General features: G+C 46.6%; 1 protein-coding gene across 5 annotated transcripts in view; it reads left to right on the top strand.

Moving 5' to 3' along the window:
- Nucleotides 1-25,905, top strand: part of PRDM2 (PR/SET domain 2) — a 132,985-nt gene that overhangs the window by 80,875 nt on the left and 26,205 nt on the right. For 4 of the 5 annotated variants that reach the window (XM_027565350.1, XM_027565345.1, XM_027565347.1 and 1 more), the window contains exons 7-8: nucleotides 891-1,001; nucleotides 7,369-11,722. In XM_027565350.1, coding sequence (XP_027421151.1) covers nucleotides 891-1,001; nucleotides 7,369-11,722 — 4,465 coding nt within the window. Of the gene's footprint in view, nucleotides 1-890; nucleotides 1,002-7,368; nucleotides 11,723-14,762; nucleotides 16,655-25,905 lie in introns of those variants that run through there. The other variant, XM_027565349.1, reaches the window with a different exon arrangement.

The following is a 25,905-nucleotide window of genomic DNA, read 5'->3' as shown; positions in this document are numbered from 1 at the left end:
CCAAACCTTCAGCATTAGTACTTCTGTAGAGAAAATGGCAACCCACTCCAGTATTCTTGCTTGGAAAATCCCTTGGGCGGAGTAGCCTTTCAGGCTGTAGTCCAGGGTCGCAAAGAGTGGGACAAGCGACTTCACTTTCACTTCTTTTTCATAGTAGTTCTGTAGGGAAATGTTTGTCCATGTTGAACATCTTGGTGACTTTAGTTTATTGTTCCAACTCGTCAGAAATTTGTTGTATTTTGATGTTATCTTTTGAACTCTTCTTACTACTTGGAATGCGGCTAGCATTTCCTGACTTCCGTTCTCTGAGTTGTTAATGAAATACTGAATTGTGCTGAACCTAGAGTTGAGTCCCTCCAGACCCTGAGAATGCCGAGCCGGCTGACAGTGAACTGTTCAGAATTACTCTGCATTTGATATTTGAGCTGTGGTGTGTGGTTTGGTATCCCTTGCTGTTCAGCAACATCTCTGCTTCTGTTGCTTTACTTTGACAAGTCTGGATAGTCTTTTCTCTAATGTGCTTCTTACAGATAACTAGATTTTCGCCAGTTCCTGTTACTTGTGTGGTGTTGAAATTTAGTGCTCTTCTCTAATTTTCCTTGGACATTCAGTTTTGTTAACTCTTCTGGAATATATTACATATTAGTTTGATAGCTGTTATAAGGGGAAACATGACCCAAGATTCTCAAAAGTAAGGATTTGTGGGTTTCTATTTTCTTTGACATAATGTAGAGGTATTCATATTCATCATCTGTTTCTTTCTTCAGGAATCTGAGGTGATAATTGCCTCAGAAATAGTTTGAATTAGTAATTGCCTCCAAAAATTCAGGGTAATAGTGACCAAATGAACAGACAGACAAGCAAACAAATAAATAAATATTGTGTTTCAGGGAAGAAAAAATCCCAAGAAAGTAAAAACAAAGCAAACAAAACCGAAGACATACAGCTGAAGACAAGTGAGCCAGATCCCAGCCCTGCAAATATGAGAGATTCTGCGGAAGGTAAGCTTGGAGTTGGACCTGTAGGATGCGGGCGTGTTTCCCCACCAGCTGCTTTGACTTTTATCTCCCTGCAGTGCCCTTCTCAGAATCACCCAAGAACTGTAAAGGGTTAAACAGCAAGAAGGCCGCCTACATTTAATATGGCAAGCTGAGCCTTACTCGTCCCACCTCCCCTTCAGGAAATTATTGAAGACCTTCCTTGTTCAAGATGAAGTTATTTCCTGATTAAAATGAAACGAAGTGAAATGAAACGTACTATGTAACTGTATTTATAAATAATTCATAAAGTTCAGAACCACCAGAACAAATCTGTGATGCTAGAGGTCAGACTGGCAGGGACAGGAGGAGCCTTCTGGGGTGCCAGTGCCAGCTGATCACAGTGTTGGGGTGAGCACAGCAGTGTATTTACTTTGTGAACATCTTATCTTGCAATATTCTTCTTTATAGTTTGTACTTCAGTTAAAAACTTACTTGAAAACACAACACCTTGGGTTGTATGTGTTAGAATGAAAAGGATAGAGAATGAAGTGTTTCTCTTTTTGGTTAGAATTTAAATTTCTGCCTTATCTCTTTGTATTTCTTCCTATAAAATTTTCTTCTTTAGAGCTTTTTCTAAAAATTAATACTCTAGGCCCTCCATGATGTAAGAATTCCCAGAGACAGGGACTGAAGTTGCTCAGGAAGGCAGGTTGCCCTCTGCCTGATGCAGTTAAGACACCACAGTGACACTCTGGCCAGTAGAAGGGGTGGGGAACAACGTGGTCTTACATTGTTATGTGGCAAAATCATACAGAGACTGAGCTTGCCCAAGAGTTCATAGTGACCCAAATAGGCTGATTTCAAAATACAGACTATGACTCTTTCAAAAAACATTTGTAGAGAGAAAAAGAAATACTGTAGATGCCTTTTATAATCTTTTTATTAGCACTGTTTGTGGGGATGACATTCTTAAAGGATTATAATTTTCTGTGGCATTTTAGGAAGCAAGAACAAATACACTTCCTAGAGTCCTATAAAACTAAGATCTGCCAGCTGATAGCAGGTTTGCTAAGACATTTGTTGGAACAACAACAAAAAGACCAAAGAACCTCACTACCGGTAGTGGTGGGATTAAAGAACCCTCTCCCCTTCAGCAGTTCAGAACAGTTAATTTTTTTCCTGATATAAGTCCAGGTCCTGTAGAAATAAAAGATGCTTAGTGTCTACCTATTTGTGGAACAGCTGGTCAGTATTTGATTGGTTTGTCAGCGTCTTGCACATGTTCTCTTTGGCCCTCAAAAAGTGGTCGGTGTGTGGAGCAAGTGGCCAGACTCTTCTGTTGTTTCCCAGGCCATCCTTTAGGTTTAAAACTCAGCAGACCTCAGTGAGTGTGTGGACACAGTTGGGTTCATAGAGCTGTGTGCATTTTGGTTCATACTACTTTGGACAGCTTTCAATCTGGAATTATTTACCAGTCATAGAATATTTCCATTCAAAGCTATGGATTTTGGCTGAAGATCTGTAAAGAAATTTTTGAGCCTTAGAGATGTTATTTGTTATTTTCATTTCTGTTTTCTCATTTAGGTTTTTTTTTTTTAAGTGATGTACTGGGTCTTTGTTGAAAATGTATTTGAAAAGGGAGTTAGCTCTTGGGAACCACCATCAGATGACTGGTTTCCCAGTTTGTGGAAAACTCATGCAATGTAAGAAATGCATCTGGAGGAGAGAAGGCTGGAGTGTATGTAGAGGCAGAAACGTCATTGCTAGTGGATGAGGTGGTAGGTAGGAAAAAGTTGGATAGACCTTCTTAGGAAGCAGGGGGAGGGCCAGGACAGAATCGTTGCTCGTGTTAATACCTCATATGCGCTGAGTTTGGAAAGATTGGCCCTTTAAAAGCCTCCCTTGTCCCGTGTATCTAGGCAATCACAAAGTCTGACAACAGGACTCTGGTGTCTTATCTCGCTCTGGCCACTTTTTTCCTGCCTCTTCTGCTTTTCTCCATTGCTGTCTCGGTGTAGGCAGCCAGCATCTCCCTCTGCTGCCACTGCGTCGGTATTGGTTTCTGCCTCCTCCCAGTCCCTTAATACACACTGCAGCCACGTCTCCCCAGTGGCACTCTTCTGCCTTAAAATATCTTACTGGCTCCCGACTGCCTCCAGCTCAGTCCACACTGATTTACAGTGTGCTGCGTGTTTGATGGTTCCTGCTTGGTTTTCCTCTTCTATCCTTGCAGCCTCCCCATGATGGATTAACAAAGCCACCAGATATTCCTCCCTTGTGTTTCTGTCCTTAATCGTTGTTAACCATGTACTTCCATGCGCTTAACCATTAATTCATTGGAGTGGTGTTGCCTGCTTGCTTAACTCCTGGTAAAGTAGAGCCCTGAAAGGATGAGGATCTTGGTGGCCTTACTGACGTTTTGTCCAGTGAATGAAGGAAGAGCCAGTGAATAGAAACAGGAGAAGTCAGAGAAAGCTGTTTCTTCTACAGAACCTTTCATAACTCTTCAGGCACTTACAGTAAAAAGAGGTGCAATTCAGCAGAGACTTAGGTGGTCCTGCAGAGAGAGCAGTGCCGTGGGCTGTCCCCACCAGCATTAAGGGCTCTGTGATAGCTCCTGTCTCAGAGGCCCGTGCTGTCCCTGGATTCCCTTCCAGCCACTCCCTCATTCCTGTGCTTTCCTCTACAGCTGAACTTGAAAGAGTTGCTTCCAGTCTCCCTGTCTCTTCTTCTTTCTGTCTCTCCTGGCCTTCAACAGGCATTTGTCCCCAATGCTCCACCAAAACTGTTGTCACCGTCGTCACACCCCTACCTGGGCAGATCGCGTGCTCAGTTCTCAGCCCTGTCTTACCCAGCCTGTTAGCAGTTCTGGATACAACTGATCACACCCTCCTCAGTTTAAGGGCTACCTTCTCTTGGCTCTCCAGATCCTCCCTGGCCATTCCTCTGACCCCTGGGTACTGGAGTCACCTGGGGGACACAGCCATTCCCCTATCTGCATTCGCTTTGCAGGTGACCTTTTCCAGGTCCATGCTCCAACTGCTGTTTCTAGTTTGAGGAGAGTCATATATAGCTACTTAGTATCTTTACTTGGATGTCTTATCAGGCACCTCAGACTTCAACACATCCCAAGTAAACTCTCATTTCCCCCCAGTACAAACAAACGCACACAGACCAAACTTGCTTTTCCCTCAGTCTAGTGAACAGGATAACAGCAGTTGCTGCGGAATCTCTTTGACCCTTCTGCTACCACCACCAGCCCCTACCCTTCCCTGCCCCTGTCCCACACCATAGTCAGCCAACACACTCGGCTTGTTAGCTTCCTCTCCAGAGTACATCCAGGGTCTGGCCACTTCCCACTATCTTCAGGCCACTCCAGTCTCCCCCGCCTCCCCTCCTGGAGGGTGTGGTCCGCCTCTCTCGTCTCCCTGGCCCCCTACAGTTTTCTGTCTTTCACGTAGCACCAAGAGTGAGCCTCCTGTATTTCAGTTGCTCTTCTGTTTCTCTGTTGGCTTCTTGTTTCCACTTAGAATAAAGGTCAGCAGCCTATAAGTCTCTGCATGAGCTGATATTATCTCCTGCTCTCCTCCTTCTCTCCCTGCGCCCACCCCCCTCCAACTTCCTGGCCAATTCTTGAACACATCTGACATGTTACTGACTCACAGCTTGCACATTTGCCATTTCCTCTATCCAGAGGACTTCCTTCCACCAAATATCTGTGTGACTGATTTTCTTTAGATCTCTACTCACCTATCTTGCTGGTGAGTCCTTCCCTGACCACCTTGTACCATTAATCTCAGGTTGGGCTAGACTGGGCTCCTCTTGGGCATTGGGACTCAGAAGTGACTTTAGATTTCTTTTTCATTCTCTGAGGCACACCTATTGTTATTGTTCAGTTGCTAAGTCCTGTCTGACCCTTTGCAACCCTATGGACTGCAGCACGCCAGGCTTCCCTATCTTTTCACTATCTTCCAGAGTTTGCTCAAACTCACGTCTATTGAGTAGGTGATGCCATCTAACCGTCTCATCCTCTGTCATCTCCTTCTCCAGCCCTCAATCTTTCCCTAGCATCAGGGTCTTTTCCAGTGAGTGGGCTCCTCGCATCAGGTGGCCAGAGTATTGGAGCTTCAGTGAATAGTCCTTCCAGTGAATATTCAGACTTGATGTCCTTTAGTATCAACTGGTTTGATCTGCCTGTGGTCCAAGGGACTCTCAAGAGTCTTCTCCAGCACCATACTTCGAAAGCATCAATTCTTCAGTGCTCAGTCTTCTTTATAACCCAACTCTCAAATCCACATATGACTGCTAGAAAAACCATAGCTTTGACTCTATGGATCTTTGTCAGCAAAGTGATGTCTCTGCTTTGTAATGTGCTGTCTAGGTTTGTCATAGCTTTTCTTTGAAGGAGCAAGCATCTTTTAATTTTGTGTCTGCTGTCACCATCCACAGTGATTTTGGAGCCCAGGAAAATAAAGTCTGTTACTGTTTCCACTGTTTCCCCATCTATTTGCCATGAAGTGATGGGACTGGATGCCCTGATCTTTGTTTTTTGAATGTTTGAGTTTTAAGCCAGCTTTTTCACTCTCCTCTTTCACCCTTTTCAAGAGGCTCTGTAGTTTCTCTTTTCTTTCTGCCATTAGGGTGTCATCTGCATATCTGAACTTATTGATATTTCTCCCAGCAGTCTTGATTCCAGCTTGTAAGTCAGTTTGGCCCAGCATTTCACATGATGTACTCTGCATAGAAGTTAAATGAGCAGGGTAACAGTATAGAGCCTTGAAGTGAAGTGAAGTGAAAGTCGCTCAGTCGTGTCTGACTCTTTGTGACCCCATGGACGATACAGTCCTTGAAATTCTCCAGGCCAGAATATTGGAGTGGGTAGCCTTTCTCTTCTCCAGGGGATCTTCCCAACCCAGGGATCGACCCCAGGTCTCCTACATTACAGGTGGATTCTTTACCAGCTGAGAAACAAGAGAAGCCCTATACAACCTTAAGATACTCCTTTCCCAGTTTTGAACCAGTCCACTGTTCCATGTCCAGTTTTAACTGTTGCATGTTGACCTGCATACAGGTTTCTTAGGAGACAGATAAGGTGGTTTGGTATTCCTATCTCTTCAAGTATTTTCCACAATTTGTTGTGATCCACACAGAAGTCTTTCAAGTAGTCAATGAAGCAGAAGTACATGTTTTTCTAGAATTCCCTTGCTTTCTCTATGATATTGCAGATGTTGACAATTTGATCTCTGGTTCCTCTGCCTTTTCTAAACCCAGCTTGTACATCTGAAGTCCTCCGTTCATGTGCTGCTAAAGCCTAGCTTGAAGAATTTTGAGCATGACCTTGCTAGCATGTGAAATGAGCACATTTGTACGGTAGTTTGAACATTCTTTGGCATTGCCCTTCTTTGGGATTGAAATAAAAACTGACCTTTTTCAGTCCTGTGGCCACTGCTGAGTTTTCCAAATTTGCTGGCATATTGAGTGCAGCACTTTTAACAGCATCATCTTTTAGGATTTCAAATAGCTCATCTGGAATTCCATCACTTCTACTCACTTCATTCATAGTAATGGTTCCTAAGGCCCACCTGGACGTCACACTCTAGGATGTCTGGTTCAAGCTGAGTGAGCACATCATCCCGATTATTCTGGGTCATCAGGACCTATTCTGTACAGTTCTTCTGTGTATTCTTGCCACCTCTTCTCAGTTTCTTCTCCTTCTTTTAGGTCCTTACAGTTTATCATGCCTATCCTTGCATGAAATGTTCCCTTGCTATTTCCAGTTTTCTTGAAGAGATCTCTGGTCCTCGCTAATTTAATAAGGCTCAGAAGAGATGGTCTCCAAAGTCCTTTTACATGAAAAATGCAGATCACATAATTTTGGAAAATGTTGTAGCTCTTGATATATAGTTTTGGTGAAGAAGAAGGGAACAAATCAATTACATTCAAGGCAGACCACTAAGAATATTACCTGGTAATATGTTGAGCAATTTTCTTGTTTCAGTTTGGAATCATGAAAAATTAGAACTCATAACTAGGAAGATTTCAGTATCAGCTATTCCCAACACAGTTTTAAGCAGTACAGTTTCTGTAAACAAAAGCATGTTTATATCTGTGTGAGGAAACACAGAAGAGCCTGAGTTGCTGTGGGCATCTATTGCTCAGATTGAAGCCTCCCTCACTGCCCACTGAGCTTCCTGGTGCACTGCAGTCGTTTGTTGAATGAATGAAATGGATTTATATCCTGTATAACTTCTTAAATGAGAATGTAGAGTGGTCCATTGCTACGATCTCCCTTACGCATTTTAGATGATAAAGGAAGTAACATGGATAATGAAAGCTGATCACCAGTGGCTAGTGTTTGACCTTACTTCTGCCTCCCTGTGCTTTCCAGGCCCCAAAGACGAAGACGAGAATCCTTCCGCTTCCACCACCGAGCAACCAGCCGTCCCTCAGGAGGCGGTGAGCCAGGATGTGCCTCCGGATCTCGCCCTCCCTCCCCCTGCCCACGAGCCCCAGACAGGACCAGACTCGGAGCTGGAAGCAGCGCTCTGTGAGGCGAACGAGGTGGTGGAGGAGGAGGAGGAAGAGGAAGAGGAGGAGCTGGAAGAAGAGGGGGACGAAGCAGCTGATGTGCCAAATGAAAGTTCCCTGAGAGAGCTGGAGATCCGGTGTGACGAGAAGCCTGAGGATTTGTTAGAAGAACCAAAAACGGTTTCAAAGGAAACTCTGGCAGACTCTGCGGAGGCAGCCCCTGTCGTGAAAACTCCCAGAGCCAGAGAAGAGGCCAACGGGGACGTGTTTGAAACATTTCTGTTCCCATGTCAGCACTGCGAGAGGAAGTTCACGACCAAGCAGGGGCTGGAGCGGCACATGCACATCCACATGTCCACGGTCAACCACGCCTTCAAGTGCAAGTACTGCGGGAAGGCCTTCGGCACACAGATCAACCGGCGGCGCCACGAGCGGCGCCATGAGGCCGGGCTGAAGCGAAAGCTCGAGGATCCGGCCGGCGGCAAGGCGCCCAGCGACGGTGCTCCTCCCCAGGACGACGCACAGCCCCCCGGTCTTGGGCAGGACGGTCTCACCTTGAGCTCAGAGAAGGCGTCCCAGGACTCAGTGACTCCTTCCGTTGTAGAAGAGAACGGCGAAGCGAAAGAGCTTCACCCGTGCAAGTACTGTAAGAAGGTTTTCGGCACTCACACGAATATGAGACGACATCAGCGCAGAGTTCACGAGCGGCACCTGATTCCCAAGGGGGTGCGGCGGAAAGGGGGCCTCCTGGAAGAGCCACAGCCCCCAGCAGAGCAGGCCCCTCCCACCCCGAGTGTCTATGTCCCCAGCACAGAGCCAGAGGAGGAAGGGGAGGCGGACGACGTGTACATCATGGATATTTCCAGCAATATCTCTGAGAATTTAAATTACTACATTGATGGTAAAATTCAGACCAGCAGCAGCACCAGTAACTGTGACGTTATTGAGATGGAATCCAATTCGGCAGACTTGTACGGAATAAACTGTCTGCTCACTCCAGTCACAGTGGAAATAACTCAAAACTTAAAGACCACGCAGGTCCCTATAACTGACGATCTCCCTAAAGAGCCTTCCAGCAGCACAAACAGTGAGTCCAAGAAACGGAGGACTGCTAGTCCGCCCGTGTTACCCAAAATTAAAGCGGAGACTGAGTCTGATCCTGCCACACCTTCCTGTTCCTTGAGTCTGCCTCTCAGCATATCAACCACAGAGGCGGTGTCTTTCCACAAAGAGAAAAGCGTGTATTTGTCATCAAAGCTCAAACAGCTTCTTCAGACCCAGGATAAATTAACTCCTCCTGCGGGGATTTCAGCCGCTGAGATACCCAAATTAGGGCCCCTCTGCGTGTCTGCTCCTGCGTCGATGCTACCCGTGACCTCAAGCAGGTTTAAGAGGCGAACCAGCTCTCCCCCCAGCTCTCCCCAGCACAGCCCCGCCCTGCGAGACTTTGGAAAACCAGGAGATGGGAAAGCCGCGTGGACTGAGGCAGTTCTAAGCTCCAAAAAACCCAAATTAGAGAGTCACAGCAACTCACCAGCATGGAGTTTGTCTGGGAGAGATGAAAGAGAAACTGGGAGCCCACCAGGCTTTGATGAATATAAGGTGTCTAAAGAGTGGGCAGCTAGCTCTACTTTCAGCAATGTGTGCAACCAGCAGCCACTGGATTTGTCCAGTGGTATGAAACAGAAGGCTGAGGGGCCAGGCAAGGCTCCGGTCCAGTGGGAAGCTGTGTTAGATCTCAGTGTGCATAAAAAGCCCTGTGGTGACTCTGAAGGCAAGGAATTCAAAGAAAACCATGTTCTGCAGCCATCCTGCAGTGCTATAAAGAAAAGGAAGCCCACCACCTGCATGCTGCAGAAGGTCCTTCTCAACGAATACAACGGCGTCGACCTCCCTGTAGAAAACACTCCAGATGTGTCCGGAAGTGCCAGTCCCTGTAAACCTCTAGATCCTCAGCCAGACTCTGACCGTGGTCTCAACTCCAGCTCGTCTGCCGCTGTCGTTGAGTCTCTTCCTGACGTTTCCTCGTCGTCACCTGCCCTGCAACCATCTTCCCTGTCTTGCGGGCGGCTGCCGCCTCTCCTGACCCCCACCACCCCCTCCTCCCCTCCACCCTGCCCTCCCGTGTTAACTGTGGCCACCCCGCCCCCTCCACTGCTCCCTACTGTCCCTCTTCCAGCCCCCTCTTCCGGGGTATCCCCTCACCCGTGTCCCTCTCCACTCTCGAATGCCACCGCCCAGTCCCCACTTCCAATTCTCTCCCCCACAGTGTCTCCCTCGCCGTCCCCCATTCCTTCTGTGGAGCCCGTTATGTCCGCTGCTTCACCGGGGCCTCCAACACTCTCCTCATCTTCCTCCTCCTCTTCCTCCTCTTCTTTCTCATCTTCCTCCTCCTCCTCTTCCCCTTCGCCACCTCCTCTCTCAGCAGTGTCATCCGTGGTTTCCTCTGGGGATAATCTGGAAACCTCTCTCCCCATGATATCTTTTAAGCAGGAGGAACTAGAGAGTGAAGACCTGAAAGCCAGGGAGGAAGCCCCATCCACCACTGAGCAGGAGATCGTCCAGGAGACATTCAACAGAAACTTTGTCTGCAACGTCTGTGAATCACCTTTTCTTTCCATTAAGGATCTAACCAAACATTTATCCATTCACGCTGAGGAATGGCCCTTCAAATGTGAATTTTGTGTGCAGCTCTTCAAGGTGAAAACTGATTTGTCAGAACATCGCTTTATGCTCCACGGCGTTGGGAATATCTTTGTGTGTTCAGTGTGTAAAAAGGAGTTTGCATTCTTGTGCAATCTGCAGCAGCACCAGCGAGATCTCCACCCGGATAAGGTGTGCACTCACCATGAGTTTGAAAGTGGCACCCTGAGGCCCCAGAACTTTACGGATCCCAGCAAGGCCCATGTCGAGCACATGCAGAGTTTGCCGGAAGACCCTCTAGAAGCGTCTAAAGAAGAAGAGTTGAACGATTCTTCCGAAGAGCTTTACACAACCATCAAAATAATGGCTTCCGGAATAAAGACAAAGGATCCAGATGTTCGATTGGGTCTCAACCAACATTACCCAAGCTTTAAACCACCCCCATTTCAGTACCATCACCGCAGCCCCCTGGGCATTGGTGTGACGGCCACAAACTTCACTAGGCACAACATCCCACAGACGTTTACCACCGCCATCCGCTGCACCAAGTGCGGGAAAGGCGTGGACAACATGCCTGAACTGCACAAACACATCCTGGCATGTGCCTCTGCGAGTGACAAGAAGAGGTATACCCCCAAGAAAAATCCGGTCCCGCTGAAGCAGACTGTGCAACCCAAAAATGGCGTAGTGGTTCTGGACAACTCTGGGAAAAACGCCTTCAGACGAATGGGCCAGCCCAAAAGACTGAACTTTAGTGTGGAGCTCAGCAAAATGTCCTCAAATAAGCTCAAGTTAAACGCATTGAAGAAAAAAAACCAGCTCGTCCAGAAAGCAATCCTACAGAAAAACAAGTCCGCAAAGCAGAAGGCTGACCTAAAAACCACTCCCGAGTCGTCCTCGCACGTCTGCCCATACTGCCACAGAGAGTTCACGTACATTGGGAGTCTGAACAAGCATGCCGCTTTCAGCTGTCCCAAAAAACCTGTTTCTCCTTCCAAAAAAAAACTTTCCCACTCTTCCAAGAAAGGGGGGCACCCGTCACCTGCCGGAAGTGACAGAAACAACAGCAGCAGCCACCGCAGACGGACAGCAGACGCCGAGATCAAAATGCAGAGCATGCAGGCACCTCTGGGCAAGACCAGAGCTCGAAGCTCAGGCCCCTCGCAGGTCCCGCCACCCCCCTCGTCCTTCAGGTCCAAGCAGAACGTTAAATTTGCCGCTTCGGTCAAATCCAAAAAACCAAGCTCCTCTTTAAGGAACTCGAGCCCCATACGCATGGCCAAAATGACTCACAGCGAGACCAAGAAGCCCAAAGCTGCAGCCAAGAACCATGCAGCTCCCCTCTCAGGCAAGATGTCGAGGAGCCTGCATGTGCGGGCGCAGAAGAGCAGAGCCGTCTTACAGAGCAAGTCGGCCTTGGCCAGTAAGAAACGGACAGACAGGTTCAGTGTAAAATCCAGAGAACGGAGTGGGGGGCCGATCACCCGAAGCCTGCAGCTGGCGGCTTCTGCCGACCCGAGTGAGAACAGGAAGGAGGACGGGAGTGGCAAGCAGGAGCTGAAGGACCTCAGGTAAGCAGAGCTCCAGGGTCAGAGGAGTTCAGAGCTCAAGAGCAAGGGGGGAAAGACAGTTGGAAGAAAACACTTGCCCAATGGCTCCTTTTCTTTTTTCCTGCACGATTTTGACATAAGCATTTAAAGGAAATATTGTTGCTTAAGGTGTAGGCAGACGTGGAGGAGGGTCAGTGCTTTGGCTGCTGCAAAGATGGACGCATAGCTTTTATTTCACATGTAGGACTCACAAAGTGGTACCATTTCTTTAATAGGGCCAGTTATGAACTGGATTTAAAGCCATGAAAAGCTCCCCAAAGTACCCTACTATGAAACGGTGAAATTTTCTCAAACTTCCTTTATATCTTGGGTGGTATCCCAATGTCACTTGTATTAACTTTCCCATCATAGATGTCTTCTTATGTTCTGATGTATTGCGGAGTTCATTAAAACCATATTACAATCTGATTTAATACTTCTGTGACTTAAAGAGTGGTTGTAGCAACTGAGACTACTTTTTATTACTCATGCTTTCTTTTATTGTATTTTAATTTTAAAAACTTGCCTCTTAGTCAAAATAAGTCAAAGCACGGTACCCTATTCCTTTTAAAATGCTGCATGTCCGTGTCTTCTCCTGTCCCCCCCACCCCCCACTGGCTCATGTCTCCAAGCATAGGGTGTTAAACAGCCAGATTCCCACGGCCAGGGAGGGATGAGGAGAGAGTGCATGCTGAGGCCAGACCCTGTGGTTCCAGGTGTGGGTGGGGACACAGGGCAAGTCACCCCACTTGTCAGTGCCTTTGTTTCCCCAGTGTGATGTCAGAGCTCATCTTAGATCCAAGGTGATTTCTCTGTTTATTCTGTGTTCTAGGGCAGGAGTTAGGTTTGTTGAGTTGACTTCTTAAACTCTCTAAGTTACTTCGCCTGTGAGTGGAGTGTACTTTTGGTATTCCTGCTGCTTCCTGCATAAGCCTGCAGGTCCATCTCCGGTGCAATTTTTCATCATCAGCTAGAATTTCTGTGAAGTGTTGAGAAATCCCGTCCTTTCAGAGTGAGCTGTGTGAGTCTAGGCTGTTGGCTGTAACTTTGTGTCTCAGAATCCTTTGGTATTTTAAGCGAACAGAAGCAGAGTTAACTGCGGGGGGCGGAGGATGACTGCTGTCTGGAGAGGTCATGGGGGCTCAGAGAAGCTGTTACCACCACACAGTCGATGAGGCAGAGTTCGTGGTGCTGGTGCCGTTAAGTCATGGCTGAAGATGGAGAGAAGGAGAGAAGGATCATTAGCCGAGAGCAGACTGGAATGATGGACTGTAGGAATAAAGGATCAGATTTTTTTGGTTAAGCTTCTTCATAAAAATTACTATAGCTCTCACTCAGCATCTGGTGTCTGACCCTGGCGTGTGCGTATACAGCATCTTGGAGCTTAGTCCTGGCGAAAGTAAACACCTGTTGATCAGCTGTCCAGACTGCCTGCCGGTAGCAGCCTCACTGTGTACCTCCTTGTACTCGGTCTATGTTCTGGAAGTTCAACAACAACAGGATATTCTTGAGCTGTGCTTCCCAAGGTTAAAGAACCCAAAACATGTTGTCATTTTCACAGACTGTGCTAAAAAACGTTTCCCAAGTGGTTGATGCTTTAGAATGTACTCTGTATTCCTCTTTATCTCCAATAGTATCTGAAAGAGTCACTTATTTTGTATTGGATTCCATTTATACAGTTCAAAAGTAAAATTGATATGGAAAAATTAATATTGTATAAAGGAAACCTGAGTGAGGTTCATCCAGTGGTTTTGAAAGGACCCTTAAAGACTGCAGAGGACCGAAGTGCCTAATAAAATTGTGTTTCTGTTTTTTGCTCCAGTTAGTTTTAATTATTTTGCTTTGTTTGTGAGTTAACATTGCTGGCATGAAATTTGACCTAAAAGGAAACAAGAATCAGATAAGAGGTGGGTAAATTGTTCTGGCTGTGTATGGTGGCTGCAGGCTTCCGTGGAAGTGGCCACAGCTTTGTGTGAGACACAGGAGCTGTGCTGCGGACGCGCCTGAAGGACGCGCCTTTCCCAGGGGCCACTTACAAGCGATCGTAAAGTGTTCGGGGGAATTACAAAATGAACATTCAGTGGGACATCATATTTTGATTATCTGGGCAGAAGAGTGGGCGTTTCTTCAGAGAGCTGTGGTCGTCTCGGTACCTTGTAGTGAAGTTGGTGTAACGCCGGGGTGCTCGGCGCAGGCCTGGAGGGTGTAGTTGTCCATCCGTGTCAGCCCCAGGCCCCTAGCAGAGGCCTCTCCGTTCACATTTGTTACCTACACTGGCAGGGAGTTTACTAGACGTCTTTCCTTTTCAGTGTATTTCTACTTTGAAATTTTATTTAGGGGGGATTTTGTAGTGCAAGTTTGGAAATACCCGCTTTCATTCTGTTTTCAGTGTTTTGCTGTACTCTCCCCATTGCACATTCAAGGACTTACCCCGGAACTGGCAGCACACCCTTTTCCTGTGTGTGTTTCATCATAACTGTGATTAAGGGCTGGTCCTCAATGCACAGGCGTTTTACATTCAAATACCAGTTTAGAATTCCACAGATTTTCAAGTATACACTTGCAGTCAGCCGTGAAAACGACGTCAGTTTTCCATCCCACACTGAGGGCTCAGCAGAATTTGCCGTTCGGTCATTTCCTGGAGCACAAGCCATTGTGCCATTCAGGGTGCGAAAGAGGCATGTGCTCCAAATCCTTTTCTTAGGACAAAGCTGCAGAGGCATACTCCTCTCTAGATTGTCCTGTTACAGCTCTTAATCCAGCACATTCTTTATTGGGCTCACCTTCACTGGTTGGGACAACCCACTGGTCGCTTGTCAGTGGAACTGCATTTAGAGCTGTTGCTGAGGGCTCATTTCCCCGGGCTGTAAGACAAAAAAGACAAGGAAAGAGTTATATTTTCTGCTCCCTTCTTACCCATCTTTAGTCTTTGTGAGTCCCAAGGCATTTTTATGTTCTTCAGTACTGCTTTTAGAGAACTTTTTTTTGTTGTTGTTTTTTAAATACTGTGTTCCCATTGCAGCCAGTTAAGGACATGTAAATAAGTGATGGAGAAGTAAAATAAAATTCCAGACCAAGTTTTTCCATTTACCACGAAAGTGATTAAAAGAGGAAAACGGTGCTGATTTCTCACATCCCATCTCTGCCACACCACTCCAAGGAGATCGTCTGTGCCCCTCCCAGCACATCCCTGCACCTCTTCCTAGTCTGGTGTCTGACCTGTTGCTGTTCCTGTTGCTGTCTTCACATTTGTCCCATGGTCTCCCTACCTTTTCTTATACTTGGTCAGTTCATAGCAGGTTGTGTCATGTCATTTATCTTCAGTTTTCTTATTTTCTAGGAACTTCCTGTAGAAAAGTCCCCCCAAATAGAACAAACCTTAATAATAGACTAAATATCTTGCATGCTCAACTTAGGATAAGCACTACGGCAAAGGATACGAAACCTACCAAGCTTCTGAGACCAGTTGAAGCTGACTCAAAAATCCTAACACGCAGCTGATTGCCAGCGGGCTTCTTGTTACCGTGGGTAGAATCAGGCACACACTCCTTCGCTGGCACCCAACCTGCAGGCTGGGCTCGCAGATGATTGAGATGCACAGCGGAGGGCGCTGTGAGACGGGCTGGCTGACCCAGCTCCTGGTCCCCGGGACTGGTAACTCAGACCTGAGTGTGGCCCTAGTTTTTGGCACATAGCAGAGAAAGGAACGATTTGAACCTGACCTTGGAAAGCAAGTTCTCTGTTTCATCAGTAGTCCTGAGTATAGGTTTCAGGGGTGGCAGATTGGATGCACTCGTTTTATAATGTTTTGGTCACACATACCAGCTCTTGATGCCTTTCCTTTAAGTCAGTTGTAGACAGAGGCATTGAGCTTCTTTCTTAGCCTGTTTTCTTGTTTGTTTGTTGTTTTTTAATCACAAGCCGATTGCCAGCATAATGGAGAGGAAACCAGATTGGATATGGACTCTTTTCTATGCCTCTTCCAGTGTCATGTTTATATATCCAAATGGACATGATCCTCTCAGATTATATCTGGCACTAATTTGTAACTGTTGGAAATGGTAGCTGTATGTCAGTGCCCAGGATACATCACAGGCTTGTGCAGATGTATGTCTACACATAAGTGTAAATGAATTTACATGTCAGGTTTTACACTTCAGTCTCTAATAGAGATTTAAAAAGCCCAACAAATTGGCCTATTTCTGAGTGTATAGGTATCATTTCTCCATGCATTATCTGCCTTCCCCCTGATTAATGATTGAGTTGGTGGAAAATGGCTAGGTTTTATTCATGTTTTTTTGTTGTTGTTCTCAACTTTAAAAGTAATCTACCTCTTAAAATTTGTAGTTTAATACTTGTTTGGTGAATTTGTGCCACTTTAACCCTTTCACTATCATTCCCATTTTGTTACATTTCTGTTATGGGGACTTTATGTTGAAATATTGTATAAAGCATTTGTAGCAGTTTAAAAATAAAATATTTAAAATTATTTAAATTGTTTTGGACGCTTCAATTGTATTATATGTGATTTACATTTTACATTTTTGTTTGAGTTGTTAATCTGGAGAGTGTTCTTGTATTGAAGTTTGCTGTTAGTAATTTTATTCTTGTTGGAGAGTGATATAAAAGACTATTCTAAAGAAAACATTAAAATTTACAAAATGACATACAAAAGGGGTTGTCCTTTGATTTTAACCAATGTAGCCTTGAGAGAGAGAGAGGTTAATAATTATAGACAAGAGTGGTGTTTGCTATGTTTTCCCCTTCCAGCATGAAATAAATCATTTGAGCTTGTCAAATGTATGGAAAGGTTTTTTTATGCTGTTGCTAGCAAGCACTTCATGACGAGGGGGAATTCAAATGATGCATTTTATATCATTGTAACCAATAAAAAACTTTCTGAAAGCTGTGAAAGGACTGCATTTTGTACATCATTGGGGTCAGTTAAGGGGGAAAGTGAAGGTGCATGTAGGAGGGGCGCTCCCAGGCTGCATCGCTGCACCGCTGAAGTGCAGTGCTGAGCCCCCCAGCCCGCCTCCTCCCACTTGTCTCTACTTGACATTGATTGAATATTTGTGAATTCATGTCGATTCTGTACCACCTCAAGGGTAGACATGCAGCCAGCCGCTGGTGCTAAGTGCGTAGACAGAACTTAGCTTTGGTGAGAGTGAAATAACTGCCCACGTGAAGTGTCATCTTCCTTTGTATACTCGTGGACATTTCACTCTAGTCTGGAGACTTTTATTTTTATGAATCTGCAAAGAATGAAACAAAGAAGTTGTAACATTTGTATTAGGTTGCTGTGAAATTGTTGGGTTTATTTTTTTTTTTTTAAGATTAAAAATGGCTGAAACAGTTTCATAAAGTCCTCCATGGGAGTACTTGTCCTGATACTTTTTATCTGCCTGTGTCCGTGCTGTTTAGGAAAGGGTGGTAAAGCTGAAGGTGTGATCAGCCTCCCTCAGTGAGATGTTCACACTTGTGACTTACGGATTCCCAGCTTAGAAAATCCCAAAAGGCTTAGGAGGCACGTGTGTGGAAGGAAGAGGCGGAGGCACGAAGCGGCTTTCAGCATTACCCCTGTAAATGCTCTAGAAGCCGAGTGCTGAGCCCAGAACCCAAGGAGGAGCCCCGGGTGCTGTGAGCTGGAAGGGGCGCTGCTCTGGGAGCAGGGAGTGGCTGACCACCTCACCCACCTGCTGTCCCTCCAGGCCCCTGACAAAGCACCACCTCCATCCCCCTCCTCGGTGGCTTAGCCTTGGGCAAGTATTTTGCTTCACCCAGAGTGGGGAATGGGCAAGATGGTCTCCCGAGTTTTCCTTCTAGCAGGAACTCCTCCCAGGCTGTGTATGCTTCCGTATTTCCCATCGGCTCTGAAAGAGCCGGGTGAGGGCTGTCACGTCCCCCTCGATGTGGGAATACTCAGATACTTAATCAGGTGAGGGTTTCCAAGAAGGCGCTCAGGTCCTCCCTCCACAAGAATGGCTTAGGGTTTAACTCTTTGTGGAGTGGAAAATTTTTTAAAGCTATTAACTAAAGCCTTATGCCCTTGCAGCTGTTTGGGAGCATCTGGCAGTGTCTAGGCTGGCTCTTTTAATTTGGATGTTACCAGTACTTTGTCACGCAGTTTTTAAAAAAATCACAGTAAATTACTGAGTACCTATCGTATAGCAGGCTGTGTTCTAGACACACATTGTGTCCAGTTTACATCAGTGGACAAAAGTCCCCACCTTTGTGCAGCTTGCGTGTGGTGCCTGTCTCTAGTTTTTATTACTTCAAAACCTCTCTCACTTCGTCACAGTTCTCCCAAGGCTCGGAGGCCAAGAAGATGCTTCTACCTTAATATTTGAGGGTGGATATTTAAACTGGAGACTTTTAATACGTTAAAGCAACTCTTCTAAAATTAATCTCACAGTGCATTTGATTAGATGGTTAGATAGCATCACTGACTCAATGGACATGAATTTGAGCAAACTCGGAAATAGTGGAGGACAGAGGAGCCTGGTGTGCTGCAGTCCATGCAGTCGCAAAAGAGTCAGACATGATTTCGGTATTTTATTTCTGTGTATTTTGGCTTGCTATCTGGCCTCACTTTGAATTGATGGACTTACCATTAGAAACACTTATAAAGGACACTTTGCCTTGAAAGTGGGTTAGAGTACAGATGGGTGAGGAAAGGCTGTAAAGTGAAGAAAGTGTTAGTAGCTCAGTCTGTCCAACTCTTTGCGACCCCATGGACTGTAGCCCACCAGGCTCCTCTGTCTATGGGATTCTCCAGGCAAGAATACTGGAGTGGGTTGCCATTTCCTTCTTCAGGGGATCTTCCCAACCCAGGGATCAAACCCAGGTCTCCTGCATGGCAGACAGATTCTTTACCGTCTGAACCACCAGGGAAGCCCCGAGGAAAGGTTGACTCAGATATAAAAGCCACAGTTAAAGTAATCCAGAGACCAGGCTGAGGATTGAGGGAAATGGTCTGCCATTTCTGTCATTCATTTTGGAGACATTGCCATGGCCTCCTCTCTCCCTGGCCGCATGAACCCTACTGCTGCTGCCCCTTTGGGGTCTAGTCTCTCTGTGAATGTCCTGATACAGCACTACTGAGGGGAGTGTGTTCAGGAGCCTCCAGAGGGTTATCAGGCCCCAGCTCGGCATTTCTCAAACTTAACCCAGAGGTGGCGCTCAGGCTCCCAGCTCCAAGGACCTAAAACCAGCCTTTTAAGTAAAGTGAGACCTTGGGGTGTGACCTGGGTAGTGTGTCAGGTCACCATCCCAGGTGACTTGAGTGCACACTGCGGAATTTCAGAATTTACGTGGGAAAAATAATGACTATGCACCTCTTAATTGGTGAAGTACTTGTGTTCTCAACATTGGCAGAATAGGTATTAACAGCATTGTTCACATTTTCTGAAAGCTAGGGGTCTGGTCTTGAGCCTGGGCTATATGCCTGTAGAAGACAGAGGTGATAGGTCTCCAGGGGAAAAGGAATGGCCAGGCTGTTGTGCAGTTTCTTGCTGAGCGTGTTGCTCAAAGGCTTCTCTTGGGGCCCCACCTTCCTGGTGCCTTGACCCTTTCCTGGGAGTTTGCCTGCAGGATGAAAGGCCTTAAATACGGCAGTGCTGTGGAGTTTAAAAAAGAAATATATGTTGGTGAAAATAATGACATCCGTATTACCGTTGAAATTCTTTATAGACGAAAATGGCTAGTATTCAAAAAACAAACGTTGAATGGAACAGAAACAGGTTTGAGTGAGTGTGATATGGGGACAGTGTGAAGCTGCTCACCCTTCAGGCAAATGCCCACCCAGAGTTCTGTTTGAGGGCTGCCCAGCATGGCTCCATGCCACCTGCTGCCATCCACTCCCTGCCTCCAGCCACACCAGTGGCCCTCAGTTCTCCCACTCCCCTCCCTCGTGCCTCTTCCTCTCCATAGGTGATGGAGGTGGTCTGATAAGCCCTGGGGTGAAGCTGACAGTTTCCAGGTGCTTGCTTTGTGCGAGCTGCTGTGCAGAGCGTTTTCCAAAGTTGACAAGAACCCCACGAGGTGGGTATCGTTTACAGATGGGGGAACAGACACCAGGAACGGGGAGTGATTTTTGTTCAGAGGTCACACAGCTCTCAAGTGGAAAGCTAGGATTTGAACTGCCTCCAAGCTTAACAACCTTCCTGTTGATCATTTTTATAGTTTTTTTTTTTTTTTTTTAAGCTTCATTTTCTCTAAATGTAGAATACAGGACTTGCTATTGTCTCTAGTGAGGGCTTTTCCAGCATCAGTGAGCAGGTAGATCCATCCCTTCTGGGAAAGGCTTCCTGGTGCAGCAGGACTGTTGATAGTGTGGAGCTGCTCATGGCAACACATCTAGTTTCACTGTTTTAATTGTGGGCCATGCTTCTTCCTCCATCGTAGAGCTTTCAGGTCCATTTGGCTTCATGGTGGTGGTTTAGTTGCTGAGTTGTGGCTGACTCTGCAACCGCATGAACTGTATGTAGCCCGCCAGGCTCTTCTGTCCATAGGATTTCCCAGGCAAGAACACTGGAGTGGGTTGCCATTTCCTTCAACAGATACTCTTCCTGACCCAGGGATCAAACTCACATCTGAATTGTAGGTGGATTCTTTACCGATGAGCCACCAGGGGAGCCCAGTTGGCTTTTTAGATCAGTCTGATTAGTCGACAAAACTCTGTTTAGTAATAATAATGTTCTTTGATTTTGGAAGTGGTTCTAAAGCAAGGTTCACCAGGAGTATTCTCAGATGTCATGTGAGAACCGTGACCCGTTTGGCCAGAATCAGAGTTGCTCGGGGCTTCCCTTGCCATGTCAGCACATAGTCCATTGAGTGCAAAGAAAGAAAGTGAAGTCACTCAGTCGTGTCCAACTGTTTGTGACCCCGCAGACTGTAACCTACCAGGCTCCTCCGTCCATGGGATTCTTCAGGCGAGAGTACTGGAATGGGTTGCCATTTCCTTCTCCAAGGGGTCTTCCCAACCCAGGGATTGAACCCGGGTCTCCCGCACTGGAGGCAGATGCTTTAACTTAAACTCTGAGCCACCAGGGAAGCCCCTATTGAGTGCAAAATGAAGGGTTAAGTTTTTGTCAAAAGTTATTTTTAAAATATTGGAGCTTGAAGGGTGTGTAGGTTTTATTTACTTTCCTGATTAAAAATAAGAATTGGAAAAAAACCATTGTGATGCTACAGTAAATTATTAGCTGCTGCAAAAGTGACATTCGGTTGTGAACCATTAAAGGACTTGGGAACACTTTTATTAAACTTGCTGAACCACTGGGGTGATAGGATTTGTATGAGCTTCTGTTTTCTGCCTTATTTGGGCCAGCTAAATTCCGTTTTAAGTGTCTTAGAGAAAGCGACCTGAAATTCAGGCGGATGGTCCAGAGAACATAAAAGCTTTTAATGGAATAAGTTCATGCCTGAATATGTCTTCACAGGTCCAGCTTAAAACCCACAGCAGGATATCAGACAAAGAGCCAACGTTTTTGAAAATTCCTTGATAGATGCTACCCGGGTTACTCAGCAGGGTGTCATTTCAGTATTGAAAGAAAGCTACAGATAGGGTTTAAAGTATTGCTTTATGTCCTGAATCAGAACATATTTAAGCATATTTGCATGTCAATGTTTAGACAAGAGCCTACTGTATGGTAGAGTTATGTTTAGATGACCTCTTGAGTCTTAGCATTACATCTTAAGTGTAAATTTTAAGTAGAAAACATTTTTAAATGACCTAGAGTTTGTTTCACAGGTAAGTTAATAATAGAAGGGGTTTAGGCTTTGGGATACAAATCTAGCCATTTTTTTAGGTTAAAGTAGAATTTAAATTGAAAATTGCATTTGTGTCAGAACTTAATACTTGCCAAAAATATAACATTTTAATATTCTCTATTGGAATGAAGTTATTTAAAACTCATGTGGATTCAATTTTCCTTGCAGTAACATTCTCTTCTCACTTGCTTTTTATAATCACATCCAATCCTTGCCAGCCCAGCTCGAGTTTAGGGACATTTTCAGATGGCTTCTATTTCCAAAGCTATTATTGGGCCTGTGAATTCAGGCACATTTTCCTATAGTGATTCAGTCAGCCAGCCATTCAGAAAACAGCTTTCATGGTCAGTCTGGATCAGGAAGGTGTTGGTCAGTAGGTCTGACAAACTTTGTCCCATATACAGCAGTTTTCAGAGGACCCTTGGGGTGTAACTGGACACCATTCAGGAGCTGAGGGTATTCCTGGCTGTTCCTTCCCTCCGGACACTAACTCCCAGAAGGCTCTCCCACCACCTGAGGTAGAACAGTTGCCTTCATTTACAGAGAAATCGACCGAGTCTGACAAGGACCACATCACCTGCATTCTGCCCCACTGCAGTGAACGATTCCAAACCCCGCTGGTTCCAGCTCTTGGCCGCTGTGTGAAACCATCTGATTCACTGGGGTTTTACCTAGATGGGCTTCCCCGGTGGTGCAGTGGTAGAGAATCTGCCTCCCAGTGCAGGAGACTCAGGCGACATGAGTCCAATCCCTATGTCAGGAAGTTCCCCTGGAGGAGGAAATGGCAACCTGCTCCAGGGTTGTTGCCTGGAGAATCCCATGGACAGAGGAGCCTGCTGGGCTACAGTCCATGGGGTCGCAAAAAGTCGGACATGGCTGAGCACACACATCCTACGTAATCACTGCATTCCCAAGTGACTGGCGCTGATGGGGTTCTGTTGGGGAGCATGCCAGAAATAAACATCGGCCTTGAATGCCTTGAATGGGTCCCACGTGTCACGGGTAGGACAGGCCGCTGGCTGAGCCCCAGGCCTGGTCTGTGAGTGGCTGGGCTAGAGGAGATGGTGTGCCTGTGAGGCTGATGGTTGTGGTGGTGATGGTGACCACTGTCGCTCAGTGATCAGGACTTGAGTCTTCACAGTGATAGAGCCGGGGAGGCCCCGCCAGGAAACGGATGGGATGTAGTGACCTTCCTTGGTGGAAAGAGCCGGAACGTGGCAGGTGATGACTGCTGAGGAACAAGTTGCTGAAGAAACTGCTCATGCTTTCCAAGCCCTGGGAAGGAAAAGAGATTACTTTATGGAAACTGACAAACCTCAGTTTGTCTTATAGTTGTTTCAGAGAAACACTCCCAAAGGCCCTCAGATGGTCCTTGCTCTCCATCTGGGCCCCCAGGCACAGCAAATGAGCCTGGAGCACCTGAGGATGCAGAGGTCTCCAAGGAGCTCTGGATGCCTGGCGTTCCAGGGCCCCACAGGGTTTTGCTGAGACTTCATTTCAGGCACTGGGATGTAGCTAAGGACGCTGACTGGCCCCAGACCCTGAGCTGCTTATCACCTGTCCACCCGACCTGAAGTACTGCCCTCGTCCCTCCGTCTCCTCCCTCTGCTCTTCTGTTCTCAGAGGCCCTTCACTCATTCATACATTCTTTTCTTGATTTGTTCGCTTGGTTTACTAAATGTGCCCCCTCCTAGAATGAAAGTTCTCCCTGAGCAGGAACTTCAGTGTGTTCACTGCTGCATCTCCAGCTTCTCCCACACTGCCTGCCAGGTAGCAGCTGCTCAATAAATGTTTGTCAAATGAATAAAATGTTTGATCCTGGCTTCATCCCCTTATCAGCTCTGTTAGCCTTAGGCAAGTTCCTTAACCTCTGAGCCCCAGCTTTCCTTTCTGTAAATAGCAGTAACAGTCCATCTGACCAGAAAGGATGGTTGTGAAGATCACAGGTGTGCCCGCCCTTGTGTGGGTTGCGGTTACCTCCAGAATCTGTTTGAATCTGACTCACAGTTGGGGCTGGTGCTCAGGTGCAAAGGGCTGGACTTTGGCTAACGGTGAGGTTCCATGGCCGCACAGTCCGTGCTGGCCAGAACCTTCCTTCTTCATCTCTTGCCTCCACCCGGAGAAGGAGCTCAAGTGGCTGTCACTCTGGCTTCTGCTGCCCGTCACCCTGGGGCCCTTTGCTGTGTCTTAGGCAGGCCTATGCTTCATGTACTGACTTGTTCAGTCGCTCAGTCGTGTCCGACTCCTTGCGACCCCATGGACTGTAGCACGCCAGGCTTCCCTGTCCATTACCAACTCCTGGAGCTTGCTCAGACTCGTGTCTATTGAGTTGATGATGCCATCCAACCATCTTGTCCTCTGTCGCCCCCCTTCTCCTGACTGTAGCAGCTTCCCTTTCTCCCATCAGATAATGACCATAAAACGAAATCATTTTTCAGATCATAGTGGGAGAAAAAAAATTCTGTCATCCCCCCGTGTAACTTATTTTCTGTCAGTTTTTAATTTCAAAGTTAAAGTGTAAATTTTTAAAAGCAGAGTTTGGAAGAAAACACTTCATTAGCTCTGTGAAACCATGAAAATTTAACGAAGGGACCCCAGTTCACCGAAATGAGAAGGATGGTCACTGATATTTCAAAGCACTTGATGATGGCCACTGTTTTCAGGGCCTTACACATACTGCCCCATTTAATCATTGTACCAGCCCTATGAGATACTTTTATATTTCCCATTTTACAGATGGGGAACCTGCAGCACAGAGGTTATGTGGCTTGTTAGTACCCAGCTGCCCAGGTGTGGACAAGAAGCACAAGCTAATTTGAAGGATTAAACTTATACTTGAGGTGAACGAAAGTCTTGGTCCTTTCTGTGTGCGTGCTCAGTCATGTCAGACTCTGAGACCCTACGGACCGTAGCCCGCCAGGCTCCTCTGTCCATGGGATTCTCCAGGCAAGAACACTGGAGTGGATTGCCATGCCCTCCGCCAGGGGATCTTCCAACCCAGGGACCAAACCTGAATCTCCAGCGTCTCCTGCACTGGCAGGTGGTTGGTCCTTCCTGGTCAAGTCCGATTTGTATGTTCTTGGGAGACCACGCTGAGCAGTCTCAGCCAGCTCGGGTGTGAGGAGCCACCTCGTCTGCCAGCTTTGTTAGGGGATGAGCAGATCCGGCACCAGAGAATTAAACCTTGCTCCCTGGCATCAACTTTTTAGTTTGTTTTTTTTTTTTTTTCTATTTTCATAAGAGTCTTTCCAAGCCATGGTTGGAAAGTGGGTTTTGGGTTTCCATCTGTGCAAGGGGAGCAGCTGCCAGGGGTGCCATGAGCAGGATTCCAGGCAGGGTCATGCTCAGGGATCCAGGCCGGGTCGAGTGCCTGGTGTCCGTCTTGGACACAGGAAGGGGGATGCTTCTATGCACAGACGTTTTGCTGTCAGGTCTAATGAAGCTGCTACTTCCCTCACTTTTAAAAATTGCCCAGAACATCATTTCACCTTTCCTGGAAGGCTCAAGGTGACCAGCACCTTGTCTTTTGTGGTGGTGAAGTGACACTCTCAGAGTTCAGGTGTGCAGGATCCAGAAGCTTGAGATGTGGTTCAGGTATTTTTGGAGAAGGTTGTACTTCTCACCGTCTCCTTTTTCATCTGTTATTTGTGGATATTGTCTGTACTCCCTGGCAGCCTTTAGATAGTTTCTGGTCATTGCGGGCTGGGAAGCTGGATAGGGGCCCTATTGATGTGGTATGTAAATAAGGAGGTGGTTGTGTGTGCTCAGTCATGTCTGATTCTTTGCGAGCTCATGGACTGTAGCCATGGACGGAACACTCCTCTGTCCATGGGATTTCCTAGGCAAGAATACTGGAGTGGGTTGCCACTTCCTACTCCAAAAGCATCATTCTGACTCAGGGATAGAATCTGCGTCTCTTGCATCTCTTGCATTGGCAGGCGGGTTCTTTACCACTAGCATCACCTGGGAATCCTCTAAAGAGGTGCTTAGGACCTGAGAACACCCAGGGACCTCCCTAGTAAGCAAAGTGCACTGCAGAGAGGGGAGTGTTGAGTGTAAAACACACTGAACTTGAACAGTAGACTCCATGCTTGCTTTTAAGCTCACAAAAGCACATGCTCTACACATGGAGAGAATCAAAGGAATGTTTTGGTGACAGGGCACACAGTTAGTTCCTCAGCAAAAGTTTATCGCAGGAGAAGCACCTTAATTCTGCATTAAAGGTACATCTTTTTTTTTTGGCCATTCCTGTGGTATGTGAATTCTTAGTTCCCTGCCAAGGGATTGAACCCAGGCTCCCTACATTGGAAGCGCAGAGCCTTAACCAAACTGGATCACCAGGGCATCATTCCCTGCACCTTGATCCTTATCCGTTGCCTCTGTCCTGTAAT

The sequence above is a fragment of the Bos indicus x Bos taurus genome, chromosome 16, assembly GCF_003369695.1.
Source record: "Bos indicus x Bos taurus breed Angus x Brahman F1 hybrid chromosome 16, Bos_hybrid_MaternalHap_v2.0, whole genome shotgun sequence".
Taxonomy (NCBI): Eukaryota; Metazoa; Chordata; class Mammalia; order Artiodactyla; family Bovidae; genus Bos; species Bos indicus x Bos taurus.
The sequence above is the reverse complement of the archived record's forward strand: the minus strand, read 5'-3'. Positions and strand labels throughout refer to the sequence as shown.